This window comes from Heterodontus francisci, chromosome 2 (assembly GCF_036365525.1).
Source record: "Heterodontus francisci isolate sHetFra1 chromosome 2, sHetFra1.hap1, whole genome shotgun sequence".
NCBI classification, from domain to species: Eukaryota; Metazoa; Chordata; class Chondrichthyes; order Heterodontiformes; family Heterodontidae; genus Heterodontus; species Heterodontus francisci.
The window spans coordinates 35,997,137-36,020,790 of record NC_090372.1 but is presented as its reverse complement, the minus strand read 5'-3'; the positions used below and the strand labels follow the sequence as shown (position 1 = coordinate 36,020,790).

Genomic DNA, 23,654 nt, shown 5'->3' with positions numbered 1-23,654 from the left:
GGAAATTAAATTTACTTTCAAACGGACTTTCCCAGCTGCTCACTCGCTCACACGCTGCTCCCGAAAAAGCTGCTGCACTGAAAGGAAAGTTATTTTAAACCGCCCAAATATATAGTGTTTTACTTACCCAGCAGCCCCCTGGCCTCCGCCGAAAAACAAAAGGAAATTAAATTTACTTTCAAACGGACTTTCCCAGCTGCTCACTCGCTCACACGCTGCTCCCGAAAAAGCTGCTGCACTGAAAGGAAAGTTATTTTAAACCGCCCAAATATATAGTGTTTTACTTACCCAGCAGCCCCCTGGCCTCCGCCGAAAAACAAAAGGAAATTAAATTTACTTTCAAACGGACTTTCCCAGCTGCTCACTCGCTCACACGCTGCTCCCGAAAAAGCTGCTGCACTGAAAGGAAAGTTATTTTAAACCGCCCAAATATATAGTGTTTTACTTACCCAGCAGCCCCCTGGCCTCCGCCGAAAAACAAAAGGAAATTAAATTTACTTTCAAATGGACTTTCCCAGCTGCTCACTCGCTCACACGCTGCTCCCGAAAAAGCTGCTGCACTGAAAGGAAAGTTATTTTAAACCGCCCAAATATATAGTGTTTTACTTACCCAGCAGCCCCCTGGCCACCGCCGAAAAACAAAAGGAAATTAAATTTACTTTCAAACGGACTTTCCCAGCTGCTCACTCGCTCACACGCTGCTCCCGAAAAAGCTGCTGCACTGAAAGGAAAGTTATTTTAAACCGCCCAAATATATAGTGTTTTACTTACCCAGCAGCCCCCTGGCCTCCGCCGAAAAACAAAAGGAAATTAAATTTACTTTCAAACGGACTTTCCCAGCTGCTCACTCGCTCACACGCTGCTCCCGAAAAAGCTGCTGCACTGAAAGGAAAGTTATTTTAAACCGCCCAAATATATAGTGTTTTACTTACCCAGCAGCCCCCTGGCCTCCGCCGAAAAACAAAAGGAAATTAAATTTACTTTCAAACGGACTTTCCCAGCTGCTCACTCGCTCACACGCTGCTCCCGAAAAAGCTGCTGCACTGAAAGGAAAGTTATTTTAAACCGCCCAAATATATAGTGTTTTACTTACCCAGCAGCCCCCTGGCCTCCGCCGAAAAACAAAAGGAAATTAAATTTACTTTCAAACGGACTTTCCCAGCTGCTCACTCGCTCACACGCTGCTCCCGAAAAAGCTGCTGCACTGAAAGGAAAGTTATTTTAAACCGCCCAAATATATAGTGTTTTACTTACCCAGCAGCCCCCTGGCCTCCGCCGAAAAACAAAAGGAAATTAAATTTACTTTCAAACGGACTTTCCCAGCTGCTCACTCGCTCACACGCTGCTCCCGAAAAAGCTGCTGCACTGAAAGGAAAGTTATTTTAAACCGCCCAAATATATAGTGTTTTACTTACCCAGCAGCCCCCTGGCCTCCGCCGAAAAACAAAAGGAAATTAAATTTACTTTCAAACGGACTTTCCCAGCTGCTCACTCGCTCACACGCTGCTCCCGAAAAAGCTGCTGCACTGAAAGGAAAGTTATTTTAAACCGCCCAAATATATAGTGTTTTACTTACCCAGCAGCCCCCTGGCCTCCGCCGAAAAACAAAAGGAAATTAAATTTACTTTCAAACGGACTTTCCCAGCTGCTCACTCGCTCACACGCTGCTCCCGAAAAAGCTGCTGCACTGAAAGGAAAGTTATTTTAAACCGCCCAAATATATAGTGTTTTACTTACCCAGCAGCCCCCTGGCCTCCGCCGAAAAACAAAAGGAAATTAAATTTACTTTCAAACGGACTTTCCCAGCTGCTCACTCGCTCACACGCTGCTCCCGAAAAAGCTGCTGCACTGAAAGGAAAGTTATTTTAAACCGCCCAAATATATAGTGTTTTACTTACCCAGCAGCCCCCTGGCCTCCGCCGAAAAACAAAAGGAAATTAAATTTACTTTCAAACGGACTTTCCCAGCTGCTCACTCGCTCACACGCTGCTCCCGAAAAAGCTGCTGCACTGAAAGGAAAGTTATTTTAAACCGCCCAAATATATAGTGTTTTACTTACCCAGCAGCCCCCTGGCCTCCGCCGAAAAACAAAAGGAAATTAAATTTACTTTCAAACGGACTTTCCCAGCTGCTCACTCGCTCACACGCTGCTCCCGAAAAAGCTGCTGCACTGAAAGGAAAGTTATTTTAAACCGCCCAAATATATAGTGTTTTACTTACCCAGCAGCCCCCTGGCCTCCGCCGAAAAACAAAAGGAAATTAAATTTACTTTCAAACGGACTTTCCCAGCTGCTCACTCGCTCACACGCTGCTCCCGAAAAAGCTGCTGCACTGAAAGGAAAGTTATTTTAAACCGCCCAAATATATAGTGTTTTACTTACCCAGCAGCCCCCTGGCCTCCGCCGAAAAACAAAAGGAAATTAAATTTACTTTCAAACGGACTTTCCCAGCTGCTCACTCGCTCACACGCTGCTCCCGAAAAAGCTGCTGCACTGAAAGGAAAGTTATTTTAAACCGCCCAAATATATAGTGTTTTACTTACCCAGCAGCCCCCTGGCCTCTGCCGAAAAACAAAAGGAAATTAAATTTACTTTCAAACGGACTTTCCCAGCTGCTCACTCGCTCACACGCTGCTCCCGAAAAAGCTGCTGCACATTCTTTTATAGCTCTTCTGGCACTAAAGGCCATTACGGAAGTGGTAAGAAGGTTTTTTTTTAAAATTCCAAAATATACTTTATTCCTAAAAATCTGTAAAAATTACATTCCCAAACAGTTTAAAACAGCATCAAGTCAAAAAATACAAACAGTGCAAAGGTGATCAGTTTCCTTCTATACAATCATGAGTTGCCTCACAACCCTTCCATTTCTTTGTCATGCCATATACATTTTTACATTTACAGCACACAAAAATTTCCCGATACAGTTCGAGGGGTTTCCCATGGATCCAGCCCCTCAGTTCAGCTTGGTGGGGGGACCTTACACTGTGGTCTTTCTCCATTGAGCCTTTGCTGCGGCTGCCCCAAGCTTTAGTGTGTCCCTCAGCAGGTAGTCCTGGACCTTGGAATGTGCCAGTCTGCAACATTCGGTGGTGGACAACTCTTTGCGCTGGAAGACCAGCAAGTTTCGGGCAGACCAAAGGGCGTCTTTCACCGAATTGATAGTCCTCCAGCAGCAGTTGATGTTTGTCTCGGTGTGCGTCCCTGGGAACAGCCCGCAGAGCACAGACTCCTGTGTTGAAGGTGCTGCGCATGAACCACAATGGACGAAACAAAATAAAACTCTGCCTTGGAACAACAGAGTGGTTACTTTTTGACACCCATCAAAGTCCATTCATGAATATTTCTAAATTTTACATAATGTGACAGATATTTCTCCGTTAAGGGTTTTATACCACTCTGATGTAGATCTCTGCATTCTTCTACCTGCCTCCAAAAAAAGATCCACAGGACTGAACAAATGACTCCACTTTGAAACATTTTACTGTTCAGTCTCTGACTGAAAATGACATGGGTTAGCACTGTGGCAAACTCCACAGTTGAACTTTAACTAAATTGGATATAAATATGTCCCTGAAATTACTCTTGAATATTTCAGATTTCATAATGGAGATTTAACTGGCAAGATGTATCAAAATTGGATTCCGAGAACTTTAAAGCTCTTAATTCTAGTTGACTGAAATTTTGAATCAATCCCAAAGTACTTATGATATGAGATAATCATGGTTTGGAGTAATTTTTGCAAGTAGCATTTAGAATGAGTACAAGTTGAGTCACTCTGTTACTGGAAATGGGACAACAATTTTTGCACTGAAGCAGTGGGTTAGTAACAGAGCAGGACTAAAGTATCCTTAAGGTACAATTTCATTTTTTAATACTACACTGAGCTTTATGACCACATCCAAATGGAAGTAATGCTGACTGTAGGTTGCATAGTTCACAAGCTTTTGTTGGATGTTGAAGGTTTTCCCATGCAGTACTGGCTGGGCAGATTACAATATAGTGCAGGAGTTGCAGCAACAACATGCCTGGTCATATGTGACAAACCTAGTGACATAGCTGCAAATTCATTGTTCTCTTATTTAAAATCATACCATAATAGTGAAGTGGACACTGCTGGTATTTAAGGTATTTTTCGTGTACATACAATAAGACATTCAGATCACAGCAGTGCAAAGTTCTGCAATATGAAAGTAAATGTAATGGGCCATTGTTGAAATAAGGTAAGTCAAGAATTAGTGTTATGACATTAAAGGGTGTAGTGTAGATGCACATAAAGAGGCTTCTCTTTAGAACAGAGAAAGAAGCTACAATGACGGCAATACTTTGTAACACAATGCAGTAACATGATGATAACCTGCTTGGATTTGACTGAAAGGCAGAGCGGTAACTGATGTTGAGTTTAGGCAAAGTTGTCACAATGTCGCAATGTACTATGGAAGTTGTATGCCAGTATGGGCACTCACATTGATGTTTGCTAAGTTGAAACCTCCTAACATCTTTGATCATGATGTAATAGCCTTCACTACAATCTTTTTTTTTAGGTTTCAATCACTCCGTAATTCTAAGTGTCTGGTATATGTCGCACTTCACAAATACCAAACTCTGAGCACATTCCTAATTCCAAAATTCAAAAATGAGCACACCCATAAACATTCCTTCAGTTACACCTTTGCATGTGCTTTGGCAAAGTTCAGCCTTAGCATTAGCGTTACTTAAAAGATGTGTAGCAAGAAATAGGCTGTCACCTGCTTTTTTGTTAATGACGTAGTTTATTTGATTTGATGATAAGTGGTGATTTGTTCACTGTTCAGTCACTCCAATCAGGAAATACGACATTTGCTAACAATTTCAATCAGTAATCGAGTTTAAATTAGCTAACAAAATAACTGTTGCTTATATTAGATGGCTCTCAGTTTGCACTGATTGCTGAACTATTGATTCCCAATTTGCTTTTCTGGTTATAATTTGTTTTGAGTCATAATTTAATTCCAGTGAAACATTTCCATAGCTGACTCTTACCTATTGCTTTCCTTTATTTGAGCCACAATCATCAATGTATTGATGGCAAGCGAACGGTGGTCTTCCTGTGCATATGGTGGTTTTGGTATGCTTCTATTGCATAATATTAAGGTGTTGCAATTTTGTGAGTTAACTTAAAAGTAACTATATGCTGTAACCTAACACCACAACCCGCCGAGTTCTCTGTGTTCCTCCAATTCTGGTATCTTGCACATCTCTGCTTTCTATCACCCCTCTGTTAGTGGCTGTGCCTGGGTCCTAAGCTCTGAAATTCCCTTCCCAAAACTCTCCACCTCCCCTCCCTTAAGTCACTGCTTAACACCCAAGTCTTTGACCAAGCTTTTGATCACCTGTTCTAATATCTCTTTATGTACAGTGTCAAAGCTTGTTTGACAGTGCTCTTGTTAAATGCTTTGGGATTTTTTACAATGTTAAGGGACTGGGTTGGCATTCGTCCATCTACGAAAGATGATGGAAACGCAGCAAACAATCCATTTAGGTGGGTTTCTTCTCTTGGTGCACCTTTGTTGATGGCTGTGAAGGCCAATCTTTGAGAGGCAGGTTCTGCCACCGTGCTGCATGTGAAGCTGCCAAATGACGCTGTGAGTTGTTGTTGTTTTTGACATTGGCACCTGTTGCCAAGCTGCTGTAGCAACTGGTCATCATGGTAGTGCACACCAGTCCACTGGATATGTCATCATTTCCCTCTTTCACCAGCTAGTGACTCCCAGCTGCGATAGTCGACAGTTAGGGCCTTCATGTCACACTTGCAAGCATCTATATAAATGCAAATTGTTGTAATAAAAACAGAATGTGCAAGAAATACATGCTTTGCAAAGAAAACAAGACAAGTTAATTTTTTCAACTGAAGACTCTTTGTCTGAACTGGAAACTGAAGGCAAAGGTAGATAGATTCTTGATAAGCAAGGGGGTGGAAGGTTATCGGGGGTTGATGGAAATGTGGAGTAATCGGTTCAGCCATGAACTTATTGAATGGCGGAGCAGATTTTAACTTACACATAGATTGGGAGAGGCAGACTAGCACCTGTCAGAAAGGTAGTGAATTTCTGGAATGTGTCCGGGATAGTTTCCTACAGCAATATGTCCTAGATGTAACAAGGGGACAGGCAATATTAGATTTAGTCATGAGTAATGAGCCAAATTTAATTAGTAGCCTAACTGTGCGTGAACATTTATCAAATAGTGATCACAACATGATCGAATTCAAGGTAGCGTTTGAAAGTGAAAAACACGAATCAGCTACTAGAATTTTAGACTTGGGTAAGGCTGACTTTAATGGGATGAGACAGAGACTGTCCACAGTAAACTGGGAAGATCTGTTAATGGGTCAAACGACAGAAGGACAGTGGAGAATATTTAAAGAAACATGTAACGAAATACAGAGCGAGTACATACCGCTGAGAGGAAAAAGCTCCACTTCACAGAAAAAACAGCCATGGACAACTAAAGAGATTAGGGATAGCATAAAACTAAAAGAAAGGGCTTACAGAAATGCAAAATGCAGCACAGATCCAGCCGAATGGGATCGATACAAAGACCAGCAAAGGGTCACAAAGCAGCTTAGTTTAGTTTAGTTTAGAGATACAGCACTGAAACAGGCCCTTCGGCCCACCGAGTCTGTGCCGACCATCAACCACCCATTTATACTAATCCTACACTAATCCCATATTCCTATCACATCCCCACCTGTCCCTATATATTTCCCTACCACCTACCTGTACTAGGGGCAATTTATAATGGCCAATTAACCTATCAACCTGCAAGTCTTTGGCATGTGGGAGGAAACCGGAGCACCCGGAGGAAACCCACGCAGACACAGGGAGAACATTTAGCTTATAAAAGCTACTAACAGAGATTATGAAAGGAAACTTGCAAGGTACATCAAAATCAGTAAGCAGAAATTTTATAGTTACATAAAGGGAAAGCGGGTGGTCAAGAGCAATGTAAGCCCACTAAAAGCTGAAAATGGAGATATTGTCATTGATAATGGGGAAATGGCAGACATGTTGAACAATTACCTTGCCTCAGTATTTACAGTTGAAAAGGAGGATAACTTGCTGGAAGTCCCGAAAAAATTAATAGCCGTCAGTAACAAGGAAATTAATGGAACTAAAGAGTGAGAAATCCCCAGGACCTGACGGTTTCCGTCGAGGGTGTTAAAAGAAGTAGGGGAGCACATTGTAGATGCCCTAACTATAGTCTTTCAGAGTTCCCTAGATTCAGGACTGGTCCCTCTGGATTGGAAAGTTGCACATGTCACACCACTTTTTAAGAAGGGTGAAAAGGGGAACCAAGGAAATTACAGACCAATTAGCCTGACATTTGTGATGGGGAAATTGCTGGAGTCTATAATCAAGGATAGGGTGACTGAACACCTAGAAAAAATTCAGTTCATCAGGGACAGCCAGCATGGATTCATGATGGGAAGGTCATGCCTGACAAATCTCATTGAATTCTTTGAAGAGGTGACTAAGGTAGTGGACAGGGGAATGTCTATGGATGTTATTTATATGGACTTCCAGAAGGCATTTGATAAAGTTCCACATAAGCGACTGTTAACTAAGGTAGAAGCCCTTGGAGTTGAGGGCAAATTATTGACATGGTTAGGACGTTGGTTGAGTGGTAGGCGGCAGAGAGTGGGGATAATGGGTAAGTACTCTGATTGGCAGGATGTGACTAGTGGTGTCCCACAGGGATCTGTGTTGGGACCTCAATTATTCACATTATTCATTAACAACTTGGATGATGGCATCGTAAGTCATATATCCAAATTTGCTGATGATGCAAAGTTAGGCGGCATTATAGACAGTCTAGATGATAGCATAAAATTGCAAGGAGATACTGACAGACTAGGTGAATGGGCAAAACTGTGGCAGATGGATTTCAATGTGGGCAAGTGTGTTATCCATTTTGGACCAAAAAAGGATAGAGCAGGGTACTTTCTAAATGGGAAGAGGTTAAATACAGTGGATGTCCAAAGAGACTTGGGGGTTCAGGTGCATAGATCTTTAAAATGCCATGAGCAAGTGCAGAAAATAATCAAAAAGGCTAATGGAATGCTAGCCTTTATATCTAGAGGATTGGAGTATAAAGACACAGAGGTTATGCTGCAGCTGTACAAAACCCTGGTTAGACCCCACTTGGAGTACTGTGAGCAGTTCTGGGCACCACACCCTCGGAAGGATATATTGGCCTTGGAGGAAGTGCAACGTCTGTTTACAAGAATGATACCTGGACTACAGGGGTTAAGTTACGAGGAGAGATTACACAAATTAGGCCTGTTTTCACTCGAATTTAGAAGGTTAAGGGGTGATCTGATTGAAGTCTTCAAGTTATTAACAGGAAAAGACAGGCTAGATAAAGATAAACTATTTCCACTGGTTGGAGATTCTAAAACTGGGGGGCATAGTCTAAAAATTAGGGCCAGACCATTCAGGAGAGATGTTAGGAAGCACTTCTTCACGCAAAGGGTGGTAGAGGTTTGGAACTCTCTCCCACAAACAACAGTTGAAACTAGAACAGTTGTTAATTTTAAATCTGAGATAGATTTTTGTTAAGCAAAGATATTAAGGGATATGGGCCAAAGGCAGGGATGTGGAGTTAGGCCACGGATCAGCCATGATCTCATTGAATGGCGGGACAGGCTCGAGGGGCTGAATGGCCTACTCCTGTTCCTATGTTCCTTTGCTCGAAGGGCCGAGTGGTCTACTCCTGCTCCTAATTCGTATGTTCGTATGTAAATGCAAGCTATTGATTCGGACTGAAAAAAACGGGCAGGCGATGGGGGGGAGGGGCGGCGGGGTGGGAGAGAACATTAGGTAAAAGTCAACAGTCAGGACTTCACAGTGGAGTGAAGAGAAGTCATTTCTTGGTAAACCTGCAGCAGTATGCTGTGATGTTTCACTGCAATGCTGTACTTCTAACTTGGGCATTTAACTATGTTGTTGTTTAAGTTTCCATCACTCCATAATTTGAAGAGGTGTCAACAGAAATTATTTTTTGCTTTATATTTTATAATGACTCAATGTAAGTAACTGCGAAGGAGTAATCTAATCAAAGGTTTTAGATGGTTTAAATAGAGAATAGCATCCTTTGCAGTAATCTAATTGTACTGTTCAGATCACTTATTTATGTTCGAATAGTTACCTCAAAGAGAGTACAAGGCAGTAATCTAATCTAGGGGCTCACATTGCACCAAATGATACTGAAATGATTTATAACAGTCAACTGCGATTAGATTAGAGCTTTGAAGTCACTCCAGGATACCTTTTTTTAACAATATCTACTGTTTAGTTGGTTGTATGATTTTGTTCAATTCTCATTCCATTTTTCCATCTGACAGACATTGTCACTGCAGACACAAAATATCCAAGTACCTTGTGTCATTGATGCATGATGGTATCCACACTGAAGGATTAATAATTGTCACGTCGTTGCTGCAGATTTATCAAGAGATAACTTCCCGTTGATATTTTAGTGACCATGTCATTCTCCCTCTACACTTGCAGTGCAAGGAATGTGATTAGAATTGCCCAGCATGCACATCTGATGATGTTGAAAGGCAAGTAGTATATAGAAGTCACAGACAAAATGCATTAGGGATTCATTTGAAAATAAAAAAATGTTGATTTTCATCACATCAGCCAATTGTATCTACCAGAAGAAGTTTTAGCAATATTAAAAGGTCATTAGGCTCAACAAGCCAGAGATCACCCTCATCTGGCCAAATTCTCATTATAACACTTAATACCATATGGGTACAGTAGCATAGTGGTTATGTTATTGGGCTAGTAATTGAGAGGCCTGGATAATGATCCAGAGACATGAGTTCAAATGCCAAAAATGACAGCTGGGGAATTTAAATTCAGTTAATTAAATAAATCAGGAACAAGAAGCTAGTATCAGTAATGGTGACCATGAAACTGCCAGATAGTCATAAAAATCTATCTGGTGCGCTGATGCCCTTTAGGGAAGGGAATCTGCTGTCCTTACCTGGTCTGGCCTATATGTGACTGCAGACCCACAGCAATGTGGTCGACTCTTAAATGCCCTCTGAAATGGCCTATCATTGGCACCAAACCAGTTCAAAACAGCACAAAAAGAATAAAACCTGAGAGATCCCTCAGTCTCAGTCTAGGCACTGGATTCGAACATGACAAAGGCACACCCAACCCAGTCAACCTTGCAAAGCCCTCTCACTAACATCAGGGGACTTGTGCCAAAATCACTCTACCATCATCATCAAGCCAGGGAACCAACCCTGGTTCAAGGAGGAATGTAGAAAAGCATGCCAGGAGCAGCACTAGGCAAAGCTAAAAATGAAGTGCCAACCTGGTGAAGCTACAACACAGGACTACATGCATGCTAAACAGCCGAAACAGCATGCCATAGATAGAGCAAAGCAATCCCACAACCAACAAATCGCATCAAAGCTCTGCACTTCCACATCCAGTTGTGAATGGTGGTGGACAATTTAGCAGCTAACAGGAGGAAGAGGCTCCATGAACCTCCCCATCCTCAGTGATGGCAGAACCCAGCACGTGAACACAAAAGAAAAACGTTTGCAGTCATCTTCAGCCAGAAGTGCCAGATGGCTGATCCCATATCGGCCTCCTCCTGAGGTCTCCATCATCACAAAAACCAGTCTTCAGTCAATTTGTTTCGCTCCACGTGATATCAAGAAATGGCTCAGCAGACTGGATGCAGCAAAGGCTATGGGTCCCAACAACATCCTGGTTGTAGTACTGAAGACTTGTGCTCCAGGACGAGCTGTGCCTCTAGCCAAGTGGTTCCAATACAGCTGCAATGCTGGCATTCACTTGAGAAGCTAAAAAATTGCCCAGGTGTGACCTGTCCACAAATAGCAGGAAATGTCAGATCTGACCAATTACTGCCTCATCTGCCTACTTTCATCGAAATGCTATCGACTGGCACTTACCAATAATCTGCTCGCTGATGCTCAGTTTGAATTTTGCCAGGACCACTCTGTTCTAAACCTCATTACAACTTTGGTCCAAACTTGGACAAAAGGGCTGAACTCCGGAGGTGAGGTGAGAGTGACTGCCCTTGACATCAAGGCAACATCTGTGTGGCATCAAAAAACCCTCGCAAAATTTAATTCACTGAGAATCCGTGGAAAAAAATTCCACTGGCTGGAGTCATAATTAACACAATGGAAGATCGTTGTGGTTGTCTCAGCCACTGGACATTGCTGCAGGAGTTCATGAGGGCAATGTCCTAGGCCCAACCATCTTTGGTTGCTTCATCAATGACTTTCTCTCCATCATGAGGTCAGAAGTGGGGATGTTTGCTGATGAATGCACAGTATTTAGTTACTCATAACTCCTCAAATAATAAAACAGTCCTTGCCAACATGCAGCAAGACCTGGACAACATTCAGGCTTGGACTGATAAGTGGCAAGTAACATTTGCATTGCAGAAGTCCCAGGCCATGACCATCTCCAACAAAAGAATGTCTAATCAGCTCTCCTTGGCATGCAGCAGCATTACCATTGCCAAATCATCCACCATCAACATCCTGGGGGGGTCACCATTGAGCAGTAACTTAACATGACCAGACGCATAAATAGTGTGGCTGTAAGAACAGGTCATTGGCTGGGTATTCTGCAGTGTGTGATTCACCCTTCCTGACCTCAAAGCCTGTCTACCATCTACAAGGCACAAGTCAAAGAATACTCTATACTTGCCTGGATGAGTGTAGTTCCCACAAAATACAAGAAGCTCGACACCATCCAGGACAAAGCAGCCCACTTGATTGGCATCCCGTCCACATTCACTCCCTCTGCCAACAGTGTATTGTGGCAGCAGTGTGTTCTATCTACAAGATGCAAAGCAGGAACTCACCAAGACTTCTTTGACAGCACCTCCCAAACCTGCAATCGATACCGCCGAGAAGAACAAGCATTTGGGAACACCACCATCGGCAGGTCCCGCTCCCAAGTTGCATGCTATCCTGACTTGGAAATATCTTTCTGCTCCATTATCTTTGCTGGATGAAAATCATGGAACTCTCTACCAAACAGTTCTGTGGGATTACCTATACCACACAGACTGCAGAGGTTCCAGAAGGTAGCTCACTGCCATCTTCTCAGGGGCAATTAGTATGTACAATAAATGCTGGCTTTGCCAGCAACGCCAACATCCCTTGAATTTATTTTAAAAAGAATTAATGTATCAGAAAAGACTGAACAGGTTGGGGTTTTTTTTCTCTAGATATGAAAATGCTGAAGGGTGACCTAATAGAGGTCTTTCAAATAATGGAGGGGTTTAATAAGATAGTTGTAGAGAAAATATTTCCTCTTATCGTGGAGACCAAAATTAGGGGTCGTAAATATAAGATAGTCGTTAATAAATCCAATAAGGAATCCAGGAGGAGCTTCTTTACCCAGAGAGTGGTTAGAATGCGGAACTTACTACTACATCGAATAGTTGAGGTGAATAGCATTGATGCCTTTAAGGGGAAGCTAGATAGGTAAATGAGGAAGAAAGAAATAGATGAAGTAGAGTTGGAGAAGCTTCATGTGGACCACGAATACCAACCAAAATCTGTTGGGCTGATTGGCCTGTTCCTGTGAATTCTGTAATTCAATATAATTGTCTTGAACTTATTTACATTGTCAATGGTTCTTCCTGATAAATTACTCCACAACTTCAATACACTTTGGGTGAAGAACATCTGAGCCTTCAAAGTCAGGCATGGTGTCAGCAGTATTGCTGGTAACTTTACATGCCCTAAGATACCTAAGGGAGCAGCCTCTATTCCAGAAATAAAAGCAGAAAATACTGGAAATACTCAGCAGGTCAGGCAGCAGCTGTGGAAAGAGAAAAAGAGTTAATGTTTCAGGTCGATGGCCTATCATCAGAAGTTCTGACAAAAAGTCAGTGGTAAAATTGAGAACCTGGCTTGGCTCCACAGAAAGCTGGGTGAGAAGTCTTGGCAGCTGAAACGCACATTATTGTTTTTCTGATCCTATATCCGATCCTTCATGGAAATTGTCTATTTCCATCTCCATGACGCTGCCCACCTCTGCCCCTACCTCATCCCATCTGCTGCAGAAATCTTCATTCATGTCTTTTATCATCTCCAGAATCGATCATTCCAGTGCTTTTCTGACCGGCCTCCAACCTCTGTCCTGCATAAATTTCAGCTCATCCAAACCTCTGCTACCTGTATTCTATCATGCCCTGCACTGAGTCCCATTTACCCATCATCTGTGTCTTCACTGTCCTACAATGGCTCCCCATGTTCCGAATTTTAAAATCTCATCCTTGTCCATGGCCTCACCCCTTCCTATTTCTGTAACCTCCTTCAGTGCTACCACGATCCACTCCCTAAACTTTGTTCCCCTGCTTCTGGCCTCTTGTGCATCTTCCCCTTCCTACAGACTACCCCTGGCAGCTGTGCCTTCAGCCACCTAGTTCCACTCTCTGGCATTCCCTCCAATAACGCCTCTGCCTCTCCTCCTTAAAGACCCTCCCTTAAAACCATTTCTTTGACCCAAATTTCATCTCTCTGCATCTGCTCTGATGATGCTACCTTCCATGAGGGTGCTTCTGATATGACCTCCTTTTTCCTCAACCGAGGATTCCCCCCCACTGTTGTTGACAGGGCCCTCAACCGTGTCTGGCCCATTTCCCGCACCTCTGCCCTCAACCCTTCCCCTCCCTCCCAGAACCATGACAGGGTTCCCCTTGTCCTCACTTTCCACCTCATCAGCCTCCATATCCAAAGGATCATCCTCCGCCATTTCCGCCACCTCCAGCGTGATGCCACTACCAAAAGCATCTTCCCCTGTCAGCATCCGAAGGGATCGTTCCCTCCGCGACACCCTGGTCCACTCCTCCATTACCCCCACCACCTCGTCCCCGTCCCATGGCACCTTCCCCTGCAATCGCAGGAGGTGTAATACCTGCCCATTTACCTCCTCTCTCCTCACTATCCCAGGCCCCAAACACTCCTTTCAGGTGAAGCAGTGATTTACTTGTACTTCTTTCAATGTAGTATACTGTATTCGCTGCTCACAATGTGGTCTCCTCTACATTGGGGAGACCAAGCGCAGACTCGGTGACCGCTTTGCGGAACACCTCCGCTCAGTCCGCAAGCAGGACCCTGAGCTTCCGGTTGCTTGCCATTTCAACACTCCCCCCTGCTCTCATGCTCACATCTCTGTCCTGGGATTGCTGCAGTGTTCCAGTGAACATCAACGCAAGCTCGAGGAACAGCATCTCATCTACCAATTAGGCACACTACAGCCTGCCGGACAGAACATTGAGTTCAATAATTTCAGAGCATGACAGCCCCCCATTTTACTTTCATTTTTAGTTATTTTTTCTTTTTTTCTTTTTTACATTTTTTACAATCTTTTTTTTGCAGTTATTTCATTTCATCTTAGTTTGTTCAGTTTGCTTACCCACTGTTTTTTTTCATGTTTGCACTTGCTGCTGTTCAATATTCAGTCCGTTAACACCTTATCTGTACTAATGCTTTGTCTTTCAACACACCATTATTTGCCTTTGCTCCATGACCTTTTGGTCAGCTATGTGGTCTTGTCCAATCTACACCTCCTTTGTTATCTATTGCCCCACCCCCACCTCACTTGCTTATAACCTGTGACATTTCTAATATTTGTCAGTTCCAAAGAAGGGTCACTCACCCGAAACGTTAACTCTACTTCTCTTTCCACAGATGCTGCCAGACCTGCTGAGTGGTTCTAGTATTTCTTGTTTTTATTTCAGATTTCCAGCATCCGCAGTATTTTGCTTTTATTTCCTATTATCTCCTTTGACTCAGCAAGAAAGTTATGTTAAACTTGTATAGGAAAGATGTGAAGGCATTCGAGTGAGTGCAGGAAAGATTCATAAGAATGGTTCCAGGGATGAGGAGCTTAAGTTACATGGATAGATTGGAGAAGTTGGGACTGTTTTCCTTGGAGAAGAGAAGGTTGAGAGGAGGTGCTCAAAATCATGAGGGGTCTGGACAGTAGATTGGAAAAACAGATGCCATTGTTGGAAGGATAGCAAACAAGAGGGCATAGATTTAAGGTAATTGGCAAAAGAAGTAATGGCGACAGGAGGAAAAACATGTTCATGCATTGAGTGGTTAGGCTCTGGAATGCACTACCTGAGAGTGGAGTAGAGTCAGATACAATCGAGGTATTCAAGAGGGAATTGGATTGTTATCTGAAAAGGAAGAATATGCAGGGCTATGGGGAGAAGGTGAGGGAGTGGCACTAGGTAAATTGCTCTTTTGAAGAGCCAGCGCAGACACAATGGGCCATATGGTGGCCTCCTGTGCTCCGACAATTCTGTCCCATTTTTTTCCTTATTCCTTGGTGAAAACATCTTTGGAGAATTTTTTACATTAATGGTGCTACAGAAATGCAAGTTATTGTTGAACTGCCCGAGTCCATTGTAGATTTTGACATTATCATCCAGTTCCATGCTTACCTTGGAAGATAACTTAGACATGGGAAAGGAATTAATTCACTCTGTTAAAGCCAATTCTTGTAATGAGTGGCTTAGGTTTTAAAATGTACAGAATTGCTCTTTGAATTCTTGTCCTTCCATTTTCTAATGCTCTAAAATGCGTTTCAATTGATTTTTCAGGTTGGTGAGAGGCAGCACATTCTGATAACGGAGGAATCATTTGATGGCCAGTACTATGTCGGCCACAACAAATTTTATGAGCAAGTAAGTCAGCCAAGGTTCTATCCCATTGTATTCCAGTAAATTGAAGATATTCATATTAAATGGGCACCACAAGGTGCAGCATTCTTCCATCGACTAATGACATAAGATCAAATAATTTGCCAGCAAATAGAAAAGTAAAATCAGTCAACAGTGGCCATAGCCTATACAAGCGATTTGCTGTATAATTTAAGTGTTTGTCTTGATGTCTTCTAAATGTATGTGGCTTATAAATGAATGGAATTTATTGGATTTTTACTGAAAAGGTGACTGTTAAATACTAATACGAGTTATACAATGGGTAAGCCTATTGAGAAAGTGACATAGTGTTGTGAAAGGTATACCTGAGCATTCGGGTCCCTCGGTTAACAACAGGTTTATAATGACATTGAACCTTAGTTCTCTTGAAGTTTTTTTTAGCGTTAAGTGCTTTTTGTTTTCTCAAGGCACAGCCACTGCTTCAAATGAACTAATGTTCCTTTTAAAAGTAACAATAGATTGGATTCTAGATGGACATCAACACCTTAAGCATGTCATTTTTGTGAGGAAAACAACCAAACTAAATAAATGTCTGCATTTAAGAAGTTCACAGGCTTGTCTAAATCTGCATTTCTACTCATGTGGCAATATAACTACGAGACCACAGATGACACTGTGCAGAGGTGGCATAAGCAAAGCTGTACAAACCCTTTTTTTTCTTGCAGTCATAATTTATAGTTCACATCAAGGATACAATCACATTAGTGGGAGACTTTAATCTCATTTCTTAGTGCAGAAACCCGAAAAAGGAAATTGATCCCCAGTTTTTGAACTTGAGACCTCTTTAAACATCCCTTTTTAATTTATTTAATAGTATTGCATGGAATTAGACATGAGGGGAATTTTCTTAACAATATATAAATCCAGATAATCCCTGCAATCTGCAGACAATCCTGGAGGGGACTCAGATTTTCACAATGAAGAAATGAGAGCAGAGGTTGTGGTGATCTTTAATTGGCAGTTTGTGGTGAAGGCAGTTTAAAGGGGCTTTGTCGTCATGAAATGTGCTGTGGGGGAAAGAGTAGCCATTCATCATTTTCAGCATGATGCCACACCCATGTGGTGCAGTGATTTCTTTAAGTACAATTTACATTAACATCATATAGAAAAATATTTTTTCATGATGCCAGCAGCCCTTTAACCTTGTGTTGCCTATAACAGCTTTTCACGTACGTACAAAAAATGTTTAAGTAGTAATATAGACGTATTCTCTGCACTGATAGTACATCCACTGATTTTTCTCGATAGTTTACCTATTTTTCTTCAAGCGATATTTAAAAGCTTTGCCAAAGGCCACGTGTCATCAAAAATGTTGTTTCCCAGAAAAAAATCCTGTTTACAAGCAAGAAGCTGATTTTGATTATCAGCGCTGAATAGCAGAAATATGAGTTTGCCGCAATCTTTACAGTATACACGTGGGAAGGGGAATGAGTGTGCTGTTCTTTCAGAAGAGGGATTGTTAATTTTTTTAAGAATCCAGCTAAATCTTATTAGCATCAACATAATTTGCATGCAGAAAATCTGCCATAGGTTTCAATAGCTGCTGTTTGATGATTAAGCTTCTCTCACCCCGCTTTTGACTTCAATCTTGATGACATACTGTTATTGTACAGGTGAATGAGCCTGCTGCAGGGCTTTTGCAGAAGTGAAATTTCTGTCTTGGGGAGCCTTGAATTTACAATTTCCTTGGCTAATTTTGACCATCTGAGGGGATCAGGGGGAGTTTCCAGATTTTTTGTCCCCTTATTTGCCCTGGATTTTTCCCTGCCTCCTAGAAGATTATATGGCTGCGAGTTCGGGGTTGGGAGTAGTGCTTAGCCATCATGGTGTCGAACAGGCTTGGTGGACCAACTGGTCTTTTCCTGCCCCATTAGTTTTATATGCTCATATGCTTTAGTTTAGCTAATGCTGTGGCAGTGCTCTTGCTTGATTATGAGCCTCTCCAGCCTCTCCAAAATTAAAGGACAAGTGCCAATGCCAGGGGGAAAAAATAGGGAAATTAAAATAGAAGAAATAATGAACAAGTTACACCAGAAAAATTAAGCCCAAAGAAAAGGTACAGGAAGGAAGTTAGTGAAAGGAAAATGGTCTTGATTACAGTGAGGTAAATAGACCCTCTCTGGCTCAATTTACCATGTTTTTTCCATAGATTCTGAAGCCTTCAACTCTGCCTAAAAGTCTAAATCTTAGTTGCTTATTTTTACTGTGTAAGCATGAGTTTTTCTCTCCCTCCCCCTAAGGTTCTGGTGTCCAAGCAACCTGAATTTCTGGGCAAAATGATCGAGGTAGATATTTATGAAACAGGGAAACATTTCATGAAGGGAAAGCCAGCACAAAATGGAAAGATCCACACTCCTTCAATCGTCAAACCATTACTAAAGGGTGAAGTTTCAGGGATGACGGAGGTAAGTGGCAGTGCTTTCTTCGCTTAACACTTCTGTAGTTTCACAAAATTCTTTCCACACATGTCTTAGTAAAGGAGGGTAGTGTGGTAGGCCTTTTTGTTGATCAGAGCTAAAGCTGTAAAACTTGATGGAGTGTGAAATTAAAATGTGTATCTGATTTCTGAGCATCATATGATCCCGTCTGAAAATGCAAATGCTTTTGAATTGCTATCCTGCAAAAATAACATCCAGCAATGGATTATTGCATGGGAAAGTACTTGCTTGTGTAATTCAGTACAAGTAAATTACTCTAGCAGACCTGCACCACAAATTTTAAAAAATGCTTGCAGGTAGTGTTACGACCAGGTGAGAAAGGGGTCTAGGGGTCCCTCTCAGCCTTCACCTGGTCTGACCATAACCGGGTTTTATTTTAAACACACTGTTTGTAGCTGCCCCTTGGTGAATCCTTGTTCACTGCTTTCCAATTATAAGGCAAAGAAACCAGCATAAACAGGTTTTTTTAGGTTTAAAGAAAAGAAGGTTGAAATTTATTAAACTTAAATTCTAATTTGGTTAATGCTTACGGATACATGATGCACCCATGTTAGCATGCATACGCGATACACACATGCAGATAGAAACAGAACAGAGCAGAAGAAATGAAGTGGAAAAGTTTGAGGCAATCTCTGAAGAGGGCTTTTGTTACGGATCTTTGAGCTCACTGTAGAGTCCTTGATTGTCGGTAGATCTTGCTTTTCGTTGGGGCCCAGTATTCATCTTAAACATTGTTCACTGTAGGAGACTTTTCTCTCTTGGGATTCATGTGTCTTCAGTGGGTTTGGAGTTCCGTGAGAAAGAGATAAGAGCAGGCAGGAGAGGTTTTTATTTTGAGTCCAGGAGCAAAACAGACACTCTGCATTCAAACTGTTTGTACAATTCAGAAAAACCCAGATTGCTAAGCAGGTTAGTCATGTCTGGTCTTACCACGTCTGTTTGTGGATTCTCTGGTCTTCGCCGACCCTGGAATGTCTCTTAGACACTATACCTGGTGCTCAAAGACCGTTGTGGGTTAAATTGGAGCAGTGAATAGCCCCTTTGTCCTTCTGAGCACTGGCTGTTAGTATGCAAAAATGTTTTTCCAGCCAAGGGTCTTTTGACTGTTCAAACAAGTCCTTTCTTCATTTCAGGAGCAGTTTTCAAATCAATGTTTTTTAAATGACAAAATTAATATGTCTCATTCTTGGCAGGTGGGGGTCGAGCATGACACCTCCACACCCAGTGGAATGAAATGCCAGTTGAGAAAAGCGCATTTCATTAAAAGGGTCATGAGAAAATATAAGATACAGAAAAAAATAATGCTTTTCTCTTATTCATTCCCATTCATTCATAAATCATAAAGCTTATTACAGCCTGTCTTTTCTTAGTGGCAGTGTTGCTTTAATTGCATCTTTTTTGGCATTCCAATAATCATGTGGTTTTTTGGGGAAGTTTTTCTTCAGTTTGCCCATTTCCATGGCTGTCTAGGGTTTTTGAGATGGTTAGGTTTAATTAGCCCTGAGTTGGAATTTTTTTTCCAGGCGAGTCAGTAGTGGGAAGGTCTATCCTGAACTCTCCTTCAATGCTTTGCTGAGTCATGCAAAGGCTTTTGCCGTCAGGCGATGCATGGTTCTCTCGTTTTCTGACTGTGGGAGAGGATTCTTTGCTAATGTCCCGTTTGTTCTTTGGGACACTCCTGCCTGCGGGTATTTGTGCAGACTCTCTGCACTCCTATGTGGCACTTTGACTAGGTGAGGCATCACCCTCACAGTTTCTCTGCCCCCTAGAGGTCTTTCTTTGCCTCTGCAGGTTCCTGGTGGAGTGTTTCTACTGTCTGCATTTACGTAGGAGGATGTGGGGTCCAACTTCTCACATTTGTCGGGGTTGGCTGACTGGACAATAGGGGTTTTCATCCGGATTCCTCCCGGACTTCCTTTATCCTGCCTTCTTGGTCACTTTTTCCCCTTCCCTGTCTCAGCTTTTGCCAGCCTTGAGCCTGCCTGTCCCTTTTTGTTCTCGGCGAGGGTCCCTTACAGTTCACCAGCCCTCTGCTGGAGGGTCCTCCTAACACCGGTACAGGAATTAGGGGTGCAGGTTTCACTGGAGGTTGGGTTTCCCCTCGCCCGGCAGATGTGGCAAATCCTGCAGCACTCCACCACATCTTTGTGGAGTTTAGGCCAATCAAATTATGGATTTTAGCAAGGCATTTGATAAGGTTCCCCATGGTAGGCTCATTCAGAAAGTAAGGAGGCATGGGATTCAGGGAAAGTTGGCTGTCTGGATACAAAATTGGCTGACCCATAGAAGTCAGAGGGTGGTAGTAGATGGAAAGTATTCAGCATGGAGCTCAGTGACCAGTGGTGTTCCACAAGGATCTGTTCTGGGACCTCTGCTCTTTGTGATTTTTATAAATGACTTGGATGAGGAAGTGGAAGGCTGGGTTAGCAAGTTTGCTGATGACACGAAGGTTGCTGGAGTTGTGGATAGTGTGGAAGGCATTGTGGGTTGCAACGGGACATTGACAGGATGCAGAGCTGGGCTGAGAAGTGGCAGATGGAGTTCAACCTGGAAAAGTGTGAAGTGATTCATTTTGGAAGGTCGAATTTGAATGCGGAATACAGGCTTAAAGACAGGATTCTTGGTAGTGTGGAGGAACATAGGGATCTTGGGGTCCATGTCCATAGATCGCTCAAAGTTGCCACCCAAGTTGATAGGGTTGTTAAGAAGGTGTATGGTGTGTTGGCTTTCATTAACAGGGGGATTGAGTTTAAGAGCCGCGAGGTTATGCTGCAGCTCTATAAAGCCCTGGTTAGACCACACTTGGAATGTTGTGCAGTTCTGGTCGCCTCATTATAGGAAGGATGTGGAAGCTTTAGAGAGGGTGCAGAGGAGATTTACCAGGATGCTGCCTGGACTGGAGGGCATGTCCTACGAAGAAAGATTGAGGGAGCTAGCTTTTCTCATTGGAGCGTAGAAGGATGAGAGGTGACTTGATAAGAGGGGTACAAGATGATGAGAGGCATAGATAGAGTGGATAGTCAGAGACTTTTTCCCAGGGTGGAAAGGGCTATCACCAGGGGGCATAATTTTAAGGTGATTGGAGAAAGGTTTCGGGGAAATGTCAGAGGTAGGTTCTTTACACAGGGAGTGGTGGGTGCGTGGAATGCGCTGCCAGCGCTGGTAGTAGAAGCAGATACGTTAGGGGCATTTAAGCGACTCTTGGATAGGTACATGGATGATAGTAGAATGAAGGGTAGGTAGTTAGTTTGATCCTAGAGTAGGTTAAAAGTTCAGCACAACATCGTGGGCCGAAGGGCCTGTACTGTGCTGTACTGTTCTATGTTCTATGTTCTAAACTGCTGTCTTTTGCGGGCTTTGGTCCTTCGTATACTGGCATGCACAGCCACTGTAGTCTCGTGGATCCTTCTTAATATTTCTCTCCGGTACCTCTGCGGCACCACTAACTGGTGAACAACTGTCCACCCCTTGGTCTCAGGTCTGTGAGGATAACTTCATTTCCTTATCATACCTCATTCTTTACATAGTAGCAATCAGGGACTCCCTCTGCTTCACTTTCAGTCTGGGCAGCCTGTGCTAACTGTCACACTACTGGGTCAGCTTGCTGAGCCTCAGCTAGGGAAAATCCATTTAATTTATTCCCTGGGCCTCCTAACTTTCCAAAGAAAGTCTCAGACAGACAGACCTGGTCATCTGCCTGCAGTGCCAATTCAGTGTCCTCTGGGGGAGCTGTTTTGATCATGGCTTGATCCACTACACATTCAGGGAAACTGCAGGTGTCCGTCTCCTGCCACGGCCCTGTCTCTTTGACCTCCTGCGGTCTTTCACTATTTGGGGGGCTACCACTTTCACCCCGCCAGATCATTACCTAGGAGCAGGTCAATCCCATCACAGACAAACTAGGGACAATCCCTACGGTCACCAATCCCGAAACTAGGTCGCACTTCAGGTGCACCTGGTGTACAGGTACAGGCATGCACTGTCCTCCAATACCATTCACCAACATTCTGGTGTTCACTGCACTCTCTGTGGGAAAGGTCAGGCATTTCCCAGTAAAAGGGATCTAGTGGCCCCTGTGTCCCTGAGAATTACTATGGTCTTGCTTGCCCCACTCGAGGGGTATGGGGTTACTTTCCCTTCAGACACAAAACCTTGATAACCCTCAGGAATCCTATTGACTTTTCCTGCACTTGCAGCCATAAGCTTCCTGGGTCTCTCTCTTACTGCAGTTAAAGCCACAGCTTGTTCTGCTGTGCTTTGCATCAGCTTCCTGTCTTCACTGAGCTGCTGTGCCCTGATTAGCCCTACCGGTTTTCCCTTTAGCTTCCAGCAGGCAGCTTTTAAATGCACTGCTTTATTACAGTGGAAGCACACAGGTCTCTGGGTCTCACTCCGGATCACAATACCTTTCTTTTTGGCTAGAGGAGGGTCCCCTGTGTCTCCTGCTCTTCTTTCTCTCCCAGGACTGCTTGGGCTCCTATCACCTTCCCACCCTTTGTTCTTTTCGGATTTGTGGGGGTGATTTGGAAAGGTTCTTCCCCTGAGAAACCGACTTATAAATTAAAGCAAATTCATCAGCCAGAACGGCTGCTTGCCGGGCTCTCTGAACCCGCTGCTCCTCTACATGGGTCTTTACGGACAGTGGGAGAGAGTTTTAAAATTCCTCTAACAGAATTACTTCTATGAGATTCTCATAGCTGAGCTGTACTTTTAAGAGCCCTCAGCCACTGGTCAAAAGCCAGCTGATTACTTCTTTCAAACTACAGATAAGTTTGATTAGCTTGCTTCTTGAGAGTTCTAAAGTTTTGGCAATAGGCTTCGGGTACTAATTCATATGCCCTGAGGATAGCATTTTTTGTCAGTTCATAATTTGATGAACTCTCATCTGGCAACAGGGAATAAACCTCATAGGCTTTTCTGGTTAGCTTGCTTTTTAATAAATGAGGCCAGGTCTCAGCTGGCCATTTTAGCCGCCTTGCCACTTTCTCAAAGGACACAAACAGTGGTTCTACATCTTCCTCAATGAATTTTGGGATTAGTTGAGCTGGTTCTAACTATTCTGTACCCAGCCCTAAATTTTGCTCTGCCATGCTTTCACTGGGGTTACTCTGTCACGCCCTAGTTAACTCAAGCTGCTTCAGCTCACTCTCTTTGCATTCCTTCTCTCTCGTTCCTTCTCCTGTCTTTGTTTTTCTTCGCGTTCCTTCTGGAAAGCTCTCTCTTTCTCTCTCTCCTGCTTCTGTCTCTCTTTCTTTGGGCTGGATTTTACCTGAGGTGGACGGGACTTCGCCACCGACGTAAAAGTCGTTGGCGAACCCGCTTCCACCTAGCCTGCATTTTACGGGTCCCCAGGCTTTAATTGTCCCAAGGCAGGACTTCCACCCGCTTGAGGGAGGAAGTCCCACCTCAGTGAGCTGCCAGCCAATCAGCG

General features: G+C 43.1%; 1 protein-coding gene across 3 annotated transcripts in view; it reads left to right on the top strand.

The window, feature by feature from the left end:
• cdkal1 (CDK5 regulatory subunit associated protein 1-like 1) overlaps positions 1-23,654 on the top strand; it is a 1,149,347-nt gene that overhangs the window by 1,086,863 nt on the left and 38,830 nt on the right. For all 3 annotated transcript variants that reach the window (XM_068056978.1, XM_068056983.1, XM_068056992.1), the window contains exons 13-14: positions 15,666-15,749; positions 18,026-18,190. In XM_068056978.1, the coding sequence (XP_067913079.1) occupies positions 15,666-15,749; positions 18,026-18,190 (249 nt within the window). The remainder of the gene's footprint in view (positions 1-15,665; positions 15,750-18,025; positions 18,191-23,654) is intronic.